Source organism: Mustela putorius, unplaced genomic scaffold (assembly GCF_011764305.1).
Source record: "Mustela putorius furo isolate JIRA1106 unplaced genomic scaffold, ASM1176430v1.1 tig00000765_pilon_pilon_pilon, whole genome shotgun sequence".
Classification (NCBI taxonomy): Eukaryota; Metazoa; Chordata; class Mammalia; order Carnivora; family Mustelidae; genus Mustela; species Mustela putorius.
The window spans coordinates 382,458-394,273 of record NW_025421470.1 but is presented as its reverse complement, the minus strand read 5'-3'; the positions used below and the strand labels follow the sequence as shown (position 1 = coordinate 394,273).

Below are 11,816 nucleotides of genomic sequence, written 5' to 3'. Positions count from 1 at the left end.
GCACTGAATCCGCACCGACCCCGCACCGACGCCCGCACCGACCCCGCACTGAATCCGCACCGACCCCGCACCGACGCCCGCACCGACCCCATACCACCGTCAGCACCGACCCCGCACTGAATCCGCACCGACCCCGCACCGACGCCCGCGGCGCGCCGCACGAGCCCTGACACAGGCTGCGGGCGCGCTCTTCGGGCCGCGGCCCCTGCGGCCGGACCTTGAACGGATGCCGGGTTCGCGACGGTCGAGACGCTGGCCGCCTCGTGTCCCGGTTCAGGAGCCGGTGACGAACACACGGCGCTCAGAGGACACACGCACCAGCCTTCCGGGGCGAAGGGCTAGTCTGGAGGACACGCCTGGACCCGCCCTCCAGAGCGCGGCGCTGACCCACCCGCACCAGACCCCTGCCGCTGGGCCTGCCGCAGCCGAGCGCCGCACAGCCCGGGCCGTGAGACCAGGCCTGCCCCGGCGCACTTGACCCGGCCGTCCTCCGCGCTCACCAACCCGGACCTCCTGGGAGCAGAAAACACACGGACGTTTGTCTCCAAACGCAGAGAATTCGGTGGGAATTCGGGCTCCAGCCAACATGGACATCTCAAACCCTGAGTCTGGCAAAGCCAGGGGAGAAGGAGGTTTCAACTGGAGCACAGTTTGAGTTTTGATATTTTACTGGACTGGATTTTCTATGAGCAAAGTAACTTTTTTAAAAAGATTTTATTTATTAATTCGACAGAGAACACAAGCAGGCAGAGAGGCAGGCGGAGAGAAGGGGAAGCAGGTTCCCTGCTGACCAGAGAGCCCGATGCGGGGCTCAATCCCGGGACCCTGGGATCATGACCTGAGCCGAAGGAGAGGCTTTAACCCACTGAGCCACCCAGGCGCCCCAATAACTTTTTTTTTGCATTGTGGAAAGGAAAAATGTAAAAATCCATCTGAGAATTCACAGATCAGAGTGTCTACGGACGGTCATGGGAGAAAATAATGCTTCTCTCTACTTGCCCCCTCCCGATTCCAGCTTGTTCAATGAACTGCGTACAAAAGACTCCAAAGTTTTTGGCATGAACGACTGGGCATAAGATGGTGTCATGTAAAAAGTAGAAAAGGTGTTGGGGAAATTTCAGCTTAGATTGGGGAGACATTAAAACATGCTATTAAACATGCAAGTAGGGTCTACGGCCATACCACCCTGAACGCGCCCGATCTCGTCTGATCTCGGAAGCTAAGCAGGGTTGGGCCTGGTTAGTACTTGGATGGGAAACATGCAAGTAGGTACACTGGAGTGGGCTGGTGCTCGAGAGGACAAGAACAGCGAGAGGGATTTAGGAGATCCCTAGTTTTAGGTGATGTCTGAAAACATAAGATTGGACAAGATCAACCAGAGAGTATTGCAAAGAAAAGATTTTCAGGATGAGCCCTGGGGCACCAATAGTTTCCAGTTCAGGATTGGCCAGAGAACCAGGAGAAAAACCAGAGGAACGTGGAGTCAGGGAAGCCACGTGAAGACACCATAGTCTTTGTAGAGGTTCTGGAGGAATTGTAAAATGAGCACTTGGAAGTGATGATTAGATGTGGTTGGACAACTGGTTGCTGACTGATGGGAGCACTCTTAGAAAATGGGAAGACAAAAGCCTGGCGGCAGAATGCTGAGTTTTTTTAGGAGGAAATTTCCAGTTAAATATGTCAGACTGAGCACAAGCACTGACTTCCATTTCCCATCTAAACTCTACTTCCGTTAAGTAATAGAAGATAAAAACTCACGTAAAGTAATGGGAGAGGAGATACCAGGAGACTAAAAGATCAATAAAATTCTAGAGGCTGTGATGTAAGGAGGAATAACTGACCTAGCAAGCCGGAGAAAAGCAGAAACCTGTATATGGGCATGAAGCCATCAGGAAAAGACCATTCTTGCTAAAAAAAAAAAACCCAAGGAAGGTGCAGAAATTGCAAGACCTTTGAATAAACGTTAGGGTGATAGATCCCTTACTCTCAAAAAAAAGAAAAGAAAACTCTGCCACTGGACTCTTCTCTTCACATTTCCTAAGATTGCTCTTAGCAGTCACAAGTTGTCTGATCACATCTAACAACGGAGTCGGAGCAGGCGTGAACTCAGGGACCAGACACAGAGGGCCACTGAAAAAGGGGGACGAGTGAACGTCTTACACTCTTGGAGGAGCCCAGTCTTGCTTCTTCCATTCAGCCATACAGCCTCAGGCAATAAGAAGAGGATTTTGCTGGAGCAAAGGGCCCCCCAGAAGTCCTGCCAACATTGGCATCTGAGACCCAGTGGGTAAGTGAAGAAGCCTGTCAGCTGACAGGCTTGAACAGAGCTTCCAACAAGCTCCTCAGAGCCCCCATCCTCCATGTGAGCCAGACATTTGAGGAAAGCCTCTATGACGAAAGACAACAAAACACATCAAAAAAGGAAATTTTGAGACATGGAGATGGTGCAAGATGTGTAAAAGGACTTTGACAAAAACATGCCCTCCGGGGTAGGATGTCACGCCCCTGAAACAAGAACCATCTGACACACTTTCCCTCATTTTCCTCATGACTTACCACCAATCACACATCAAACAATTTGCCTATTTATCTTGTTTGTTGCCCGTCTCCGTGGGGCTTGAAATCTGTCGCCATTTCCCCAGCACCTGGAATAATGCCTACACACAGTAAACGTTCTAGAAGTATATATTGAATAAACGAATGACTAGGGTTCAGTAAATAAGAAACATTAAGATAAAAGACTCTCAGGAATAAAATATATAGCAACAGATTGTAAAAGTCACTCAACAGGAATATAAAAGGGAAATTTTAGGATAGGATAAAAAATAAAGGAGCAAAGAAAACCAGAGGACTGGCTGGGAAGGGACTGCAAAAAAACCCAGAGGAAATATTTATTGGGTGATAGAAATATTCTACATCTTGGGGCACCTCGGTGGTATGGTTGATCAAGTGTCTGACTCCTGCAGTCAGCTCAGGTAATGATCTCAGGGTTGTGAGACTGAGCCCTGCATCGCTCCACATGGGGTGTAGAATCTGCTTCAGATTCTCTCTCCCTCTCCCTCCCCCTTCTGCTCATGCTCTTTCCCTCTCTAAAATACATAAATCTTTTTTAAAAATAAATATTTTGCATCTCTAAAAAAGAAAAAAAAAAAATAGAGGATCAGAGCACCTGGGTGCCTGTCAGTTAAGCCTCTGCCTTTGGTTCAGGTCATGATACGAGGTTCTGAGACGGAGCCGCGCCACCGGGCGTCCCACTCAGCGGGAGTCTGCCTCACCCGCTGCCCCAGCTTTGGTCTCTCTCAGACGAGGAAGATCGGAGCGGAGGACAGGGAGAGACGGAGGACGGAAAGGAGGGAGAGGACATTCAAGGATCGGTCCAGGTGGCCAAACGTCCGAACATTAGAGGAGTTTCAAAGGGAAATAGTGGAGGGGAGGAATATATCAAATAATCTCAAAACTCCAGCATCGGTGGATAATTTTCCAGACCGAAAAAGCATGGCAGGTTGTTTTTTAAAGATTCCTGCTGGGTGCCCGGGTGGCTCAGTCAGTTGAGCGTCCAGTTCTTGCTCCTGATCTCAGGGTTGTGAGATCGAGCGCTGCAATAGGCTCTGCACTGGGAGTGGAGCCTGCTTGGGACTCTCTCTCTCTCTCTCTCAAACAAAACAGAAGATCCTCCAACACCTCCCATCTCACAGGCTGTTGTACAGTGTGATCTTAACACTCGTCCCCATCGAGAAAGGGTATCTTGTCCCGTCCCTTGCATGTGCAATCAGACGCTTGTAATACAGTGCTGTGAAAGTTACCCCGCAGGAGTTCCAAAGCTGGGCTTGCCCTTTGTTCACGGAGATTCCGTGTAAGAAGTTTCACTACCCTGATGCCACCTGGCTGTGAGTAAGTCAAGCCACATAGTGAGGTCACATATTGGCTACTCAGGTTGAAAGCCCAGCTGACCCCCACCCCCAGCCAACAGAGCAACGTCACCTGCCAAGCATGTGAGGGAACTTGTCCTGGACATCCAAACTAGTCAAGCCCTCGGGTGCCTGCAGCCCCTGCTGATGCCTGACTACAACTCTATGAAAAATCCCAAAAGAACGCTGCCCCGGCTAATCCTTCCCAAATTTAAGCTACTCTGTATGTGTGGGGTAGTGTGTCACATAGCCGTAACCACTGGGGAAGGAAGCCTACTGGGTGCTCAGGGCGACAATATGCGTGGGTAACAGGGAGGGGAGAGCAAGCATCAAGCATGTTGTTGAGAAACAACACCAGGGACAGAGATGATCTGTAAAACTTCCAGCAACAAAAAACCAAACCACAGGGAAATGATCACCAACCGGAAGTTCTATTTCCCTTCAAATGATGAGTCGAATGTAAGGGCAGAAAGAAAGACAAGATCCTCGAGTTCACGGGGCTGCTGGAGAACGGGCTCCATCGGAACGAGAGCGAGGAAGGGAAGAGGGAGACACAGGACTGAGAGTACAGGGAGTACCTACGTGGTGGCGGAAGGAGGGGTGTTTCCCGGCGGGTCATCTCCATGAGAAAGCGAACTAGCCGTTAGGCGGTGTACGTTCTAAGTGTCAGAAGGAGCTTTACACTTAGGGCAGAAAGTTCCGGGTAAACCGTAATAAGAACACGGAAAACAAGTCAATGTAAAAACAAGGCCTCCTGCGGATGGCTCGGATTTATTCCTTCACACCGGCTGCCAGCAAACTCATGATCGTGCCCTTCCTTCTTCACCTACACGGCTGCAGCACCCCTTCCAAGATTCCTGGCTGGTCTTGCTGACCATCCCCATAGGCCATTTGTAACCGAATATGTGGGGGCACCTGGGTGGCTCGGTCAGCTAAGCTCAGGTCATGACCCCAGGGTCCTGGGATCGAGCCCTGCATCAGGCTTCCTGCTCAGCGGGGACCTGCTTCTCCCTCTCCGCCCCTTCCCTGCTCTCTCGATTGCTATTTCAAATAAATAAAACTTTTAAATAATCAATTTTAAAAACGCTGTGACCTGATCACTTTCCTCTGACAGATTCCCACAGCACGCAGGGTCACGCAGCAAGGGTCTCCGTGGTCCGGCCTCTGCCGTCAGTGGGCAGCAGGACGAAGCCGGCACCTCTGGGCTTCCATGGCATCTTCTCAGCCACATGCCACCGTCCCCAGCCCCGCCCCGCGCTCCTCTCCAGGAACTCTGCTCTCTCCTCCGCCCAGTCCTCTTGTCTCCCACTGCTTCCAGGGCAGGGACATGCCCCCTGCACCTCCTCTGATCCCTAGGTACGTGGACAGTTGGCTCTCTCATGTAAGCAAAGTGGGCCTGGCGAGCCCAGCTCCTGTGCTTTATTCTCCCCTGTATTACTGATGTCTGGCCTATCAGTGACTGCAGCTTTGCTGTGACAAGGAATGAGACACACAGAAATGCAAGCTGCAAACTCCCTCAGGCCATATGTTGGTGGGTGACAGTCTGAGGAGATGAAACATAACAATATCAAAGACACTACCCTAGAGAAAAGAGCCTTTCCTTCTGAAAACTAGGAAAGGCCTCATTAGACATTCAAATGCTTTATTCGCATGATTAATAATCACATTTCCAACAGTGCATCAAGCATCTGAGAATAACATTATTTTGAGTAAAAGCAAAAATCTTCTGGAGACGTTCCCTCTCTCAGGTCCAGGAGCTCAAATGTCCACCATGTCCAGCAGTGCAGAGAGATGGAGCTCAGAGGCAACTTCTTCTTCCCTTGAACTCTGCATCAGCCTTTCCAGGTGCTTCAGCCTTTCGCTCACAGATGTGCCCGTTGCCTCTGACAACTGCAGCTGCTCCCCTGTCCTTTCGTTCTATTTAAATAAAAAAGAACCTAAAAATAGTTTGGGGATATCCATAAACCCAAATATATTCTCTTTAAGGGCAGCAGATCTGGCTCATGTTAGAAACTTCATCTGGTATCTACTGGGCTCAACAAACACGCCTCTTAGCCTCTGCATCCTTCCAGCCTCTTCCAGCACACACGTCTACAGCTGCTGTCACCTGCACATGGAGTGTTACCTTCAGATTGTATCTTCAACGACTTTCAGTGTCAGTCATTTCTACAAAATATCACTATGGAGGCCTATGAGCTACTCCATCACATGACCTGTAATAGCTTAGCCAGACTCTCATCTTTGGACATCTAGTTTCCACTTTTATGATCAACACTACAGTGAACAAAACACAAAACAAAAAAAACCTGTTAATTTTTGTTATGTATCATAGTTTCTTTAGGGCAAAACTGTTAAGTGAACGTGTACAGATATTTTTAAGGAATCTGCCAAATGATCAATGTAAACAGCACGTCATCTGAATTTGCTTTTCTCCCCTATTAAAGGGCTTCCAAAAGCCAGTCCAGGAGCATACTTTCTACCTGTCCAGCATTACGTATCTATGATGAAAACGCTATTTTGCTTCTTTTACCACTGGCAGAGGATGGTGAGGCGGAAGGACGCCGAGCTCTGGAGCCAGTCAAGTCTGGCTTTGAAGAGCAGCTGGACACCTCTGGGTGAGCCCTGACATCTGTGATTTTTACCTTCCTCATTCATTAATTTTCCTCAGGGAAAGTGAATCCCAGAAAGGAAGTTTGGGGTGAGGCCAAGGCTTGGACATGATGTGCACAAACAGAAGCCACCATCATCACCTCGGTTATTCTCAATGCCCTCACCGCTTGCCAGCCAACAGTTACGGGTTTGTTCAGTTTTAATGCCGCTCTCCCTTCATTTCACAAGTAGGAACACAGAATTAGTTGGGCCTCTAGAACACTGACAGATAAGTTTAAGAAAATATCTTATTCAACCTGATCATTTATTGGTCATCACAATGCCGTACGACGAATGGAGACGTTACTTTTCCCAGCCATTCCCTCAGTCTTGAATTCTAATTCAAATGCCAAATGTACTCTCCTCCCACCTGAGGGCTGGCCGTGGTCACTGTCTTCATCACAGGTTCAATAGTGTGAGGCAGAGACACCAGAGTCTGAGGAAGGTAGAGCGGAAGGGACCTCGAACCCGTAAACACTCCGGAGTCTGCAGACAACCACTGCTGAAGCTGATCTTCAAACCTAAAGCATTTGAGAATGAGGGAGAAAACATTTAACTACCATTCACTTTTCTCTTATAAACTTTTTTTTTTAAGATTTTAAGTAATCTCTACAACTAACACGGGACTCTAATTTACAATCCTAAAATCAATTTCACCACCTGAGCCAGCCAAGTGCCCCTACTCCTAATTTTTTAAAGCTTCACTTATTAAGGACAGAACAAAGTTATGACATCAACTGAGAAGCAGAACCATATTCTTAACATTTTTAATCTTCTCTTTAATTTATAAGCCCAAATTAGATCTAATGGAAAAGGTGGCATTTATGTAAAAAAACGCTTTTGGCTGTTACTCAACATTACTCATAATTCTCTCATTTGGTTCATTTTCTCTGGCTTATTTTGGTTTATAAGTAACTCTTCTCTCTCTTTCCTTTTTTGAAGAGTTATTTATCTTAGCGAGACAGCACACCAGCAGAAGAGGCAGAGGGAGAGAGAATCCCAAACCAAGCCTGCAATGAGTGCAGAGCCCAACATGGGGCTCGGACCCATAATCCTGAGACCATAACCCAAGCCCAAATCAAGAATCCGATGCCTAGCAAACTGCACCGGCCAGGCGCCCCAGTGATGCTTATCTCTTGGTAGATTATCCAAACGTATGGACTGATGCTTACAGTTAAAATTAACTCAAAATAATATCCCACGGCCACCTAACACATTTCAGAGTTTTTCACTCCACACACTTGTCTTTTTAAGAAAAACAATCTGAACCAACTGCTGAAATGATACTGACCTAGGAAAATCTACTTTGGAAATCACAGCACATGCATTCACTCTTCCAACCATGTTTTTCTCATGCCCCCACCAAACACCAGACCGCATTCTAGGGACCTGGTACACGCAAGGCCTGGCTGTAAGCAGCTTATACTTCAGTGAGGAGAGAGAGGAATACAAGGTGAGGGAAATGTGGTTGAAGGTGAGAAAGACAAAGCAGGGATATGACCAGAAGGTTCGGGGGGACGGCCAAGGAGGGCCTCCCTAAGCAGCAGACATCTGCGCACAGACTGGACGGGAGTACAGGTGAGCCATGGGGATATCAGGAAGGTGGCCAAGTCCAGGCAAAAGGAGCAGCAAACACGCCAGCCTGGCTGTGCCCTGCCTGGAAAGCTGACGGAGCAGCGAGATCAGAAGGGAAACGGGATGCAGCTCATGCGGGGCCTGCCCGGCTCATGAGGATTCTGCCTTTGGTTGGAGAGGAAGCCACTGGAAGGTTATGATCCAAGGGGTCACACCTGAAAGGCTCACACTGGGTCTGCCAAGACTAGACCACAGCCCACTACAAAAAATGGTCCGATTTTGAATCTATTTTTCATAGAGAAACTAGGATTTATGGATGAACTGACGGTGGAGGGTTAATTCCAAGACATCCGGCGGGGCAGCGGCAGGACGAAGCCCCTCCAGCGCAGACAACCATCGAAGGAGGAGCTGCTTGGGAGAAATCTGGGAATTAGATTTGGGATGTTAGCACTGAGATGCCTATCAGGCATCCTAAAGTCACTAAGGAAGATTTCAAGAAACCAGCTGGATATTCGTCTCTGGATTTCCGAGAACTCAGGGGTTGAGATATGAATTTGGAGTTGTCAGAATACTGATGTTATTTAAAAATCCATGAAACTGGATGCTTTCACTGGGGAGTCAGGCGGGAGTGTGGGGGGCCAGGAAGAACCGGGAGAGTCCTGGGGGAGTTGCCAGCTGGGCAGGAAAGGGACGCGGGGCCTCCCGGGAGCAAGGAGGGAGAGACCACTGCTGGGGACAGGTTCATGCTCAGCTCAGCCGCGTGCAGGCTGCAGTGACCCTGACCAGAGCAGACGTGCAGGTGGGGGGGCTGGTCAGGAGAGACTGAGAAAAGAAGTGAGGACCACACTGTTCTGAGTTTACAGTCAAGGGAGCAGAAACTCAGGCATGGTTCCCGGTCTCGGTGCTAGCGGGCGAAGGGACACAACAGAGAGGGACGCTCACCAGAGTGTCCGCGTGGGTGGGAGACGGAATCCCAGGCAAGGGGCGAGGCTACCCTTGGTGATAAGGCAGACCCAGGGAGGCTGCTGGGGGTGGGGGGTGGAGTAGGGGCCGCCTTGTAAACTGCCTTCTTCCTGGCTCCCTCGGAGACCATAACCACAGGGGCGGGAGACACAGGGGAGGGTCTGCCGCGTGCCACAACGCCCCAGCAGCCTCCGGCTTGCCAAACGCAGAGAGCTGGTGCCGGCCACACACTCGGCACTCACTAGCCATGGAAGACACTCCAGAAGCCAGCCGCACCTTCTTCCCACCAGAAAACTTGGGACTGACTCAATAATGAACAGTAAATGAAACGATTTCCAGTAAGAAACAGCGTAAGACATACTGAGGCCCTGCCTCTGCCTTCAAGGAGCCGGTACTTCACATGTCCGCCTGGCCTTTTTCAAGCCAAGCCCCGTCGCTGGGGTCCTCACTAACCCCGCAGGAAGCAGCCTGAAGGATCCAGTAAACAGAAGCGACCAGACTTTACCTCTTGCTCTCCTCCTTCTCCAGCAGCAGACTCCGGGACAGACACTGCGCCAGGAGCTCCTGGGCAGAGGCTCCGCACACCAGACCTTGGGTACTGGGAACCACCCGCTCTGGGCTACGTTCCACATTCCTCTTCCCTTTGCGGTGCATGTGCAGTAACGGAGCCGGAAACTTGTTCGCAGGATGAAAAGACTTTATCCCCAAACTGTAAGTACATGTTGTGAAATGGTTATGGTCAAGAAAGAGACAGGGTTCCTCCAGCATCAGGAGTGCGGGTGTAGACAGAGTCCCAGACCTTGCCTATTTCTGGCTTCCCTGGGGGGGTCAGGCTTGGGCACAGTGGGAGGGCAGCCTCTGCCTTACGACGAGGCTTCCCTTCTCTGCTGAGCAACTACACGCTCGGAGGTTTGGCTTCCCCTCCCAGGGTTAGCAACAAGGTCTCTATTTCCCTAATATTGGCGAAGTCCTTATTTTACATTGAGCTCCTAAATGCGTGTAAGTCATCTCACAAACAGTGGGAGAAAGGGGATCTACTGTTTTTCCTGAACAGATGTCAGTGTCTGTCCTCTTCTCACTGGTACGGCACGGTGCTTCGTCACGCGTGGTGGTTTCCGGACTCCCCGATCTCTGTCTGCTGGAACTCTACCGCGTGTTCTGGTAGCAGGCACGGCAGACCCTCCTTGTTATTCTAACTCAAAATTTTCTCAACAACTGCTACACATTCTGAATTTCAGAATTAACTTGTCAAGACCAGGGGTATAAATCCTTTCGGGTTTTTGATTAGAAATGCCCTGACGTTACAGTTTAAGAACGGACGTCTTTACAGCACTGCAGTGTCCATCAAAGCTAGCCGGTCCCTCATTTATTCAGGTTTTCTCTGCACCTTCAGGGCCCTGAGAGCTCCTTTCACAGGGGTTTAGTGCCTTTCCTGGGCCAGTTTATGTCCCTGTGTTAGGGGTTTGTCGCTGCGGTGAACGGCAATCTTCATCTGCTGGAGGCCTGTCTGTCTGATCACCTTGCTGAGCTCTGAAGGATGGAACCTTCAAGGGTGTAACTACTGATTTTCCTGAACTGACAGTTCTACTGTGTGGAAATGACAGTTCCTCCTACCTTTCCATATTTATGTCATCTTATCTGTGTCCCTGAACTGGACATTTCCAGGACAACAGTGAAAAGTGACATCAGGGGCGGCTCAGGCTGGTTCTGACATCAGTGCTTCTAATGGCTAAGCAAGAAGCATTTTCTTCTCTTAGTAGGTTTATGGTAGAAAGCCTTATCAAGCTAAGGAATTATTTTACCCGAGTTTGATAAGAAATTTTTTTAGGAATGAGTATAAATTGAGGTAGGAGGGTATAAATTTTAAGAAAAGCATTTAGGGGCACCTGGGTGGCTCAGTGGGTTAAAGCCTCTGCCTTCGGCTCAGGTCATGATCTCAGGGTCCTGGGATCGAGCCCCACATCGGGCTCTCTGCTCAGCGGGGAGCCTGCTTCCTCCCCCCACACCTGCCTGCCTCGCTGCCTACTTGTGATCTCTCTCTGTCAAATAAATAAATAAAATCTTAAAAAAAAGAAAGAAAGAAAGAAAGAAAGAGAAAGAAAAGAAAAGCATTTAAACACTGAAATGATCACTGTTTTTCTGCTCTGACAGCAAATAAAATGAGTTGATTTCTATTGATGTGGTTTATCCTGGGATAAAGCCTCTTCGTGAATTTTTTTAGGTACAAGATTATATGTGCTAACACGTTTTAGTCAGTACTTTTGAACCAGGTTTATTAAGTCAGATGAGATGTCAGCTTTCTTTTGTCTACACTCTCCTGGCTGTGTTACGCCTTCAGAGTCAGGTCTGTCTGATAAATGACGTGTTTGAAGAGTGATTACCTGTTCCTCGAGTACTTGTCAGAATATACACACAGTGGGCTAGAACATTCACGTTCTATGCACTCTGGAGGAGAATAATGCAGTTTGTTCTGCTGCCTGTCAGGACAGATACATAATGGGCACAGATCTTACCGCTCCTGGCTCAGATGTAGCTCCTTCTGGGTCTGCATTCTGGCTTGTTCCCATGACAGAGGAACATCATATTTTTTCAAGTGGTTTTTAAAAAAATATACACATATCTGACCATCTTCACTCAGAGCCTCTGAAAAAACAGCACGAAGCAAATGAGAAAATATCAAAAGAGCAACAAGTGATTGCTTGAAATTTGTTTAAATACACC

At 49.0% G+C, this 11,816-nt stretch overlaps 1 protein-coding gene across 3 annotated transcripts in view; it reads right to left on the bottom strand.

Moving 5' to 3' along the window:
* Window positions 1–5,533: 5,533 nt before the first annotated feature.
* The window catches only part of LOC101689042 (minichromosome maintenance complex component 3 associated protein), a 50,213-nt gene continuing 43,930 nt past the window's right edge, over window positions 5,534–11,816 (bottom strand). Inside the window, exons 26-29 of one of the 3 annotated variants that reach the window (XM_045084285.1) lie at window positions 11,609–11,738; window positions 9,601–9,804; window positions 6,928–7,078; window positions 5,534–5,845 (exon numbers count right to left, since the gene is read on the bottom strand). In XM_045084285.1, the coding sequence (XP_044940220.1) occupies window positions 5,771–5,845; window positions 6,928–7,078; window positions 9,601–9,804; window positions 11,609–11,738 (560 nt within the window). In that variant the 3' untranslated portion in view covers window positions 5,534–5,770. The other 2 variants (XM_045084284.1, XM_045084286.1) reach the window with 2 other exon arrangements.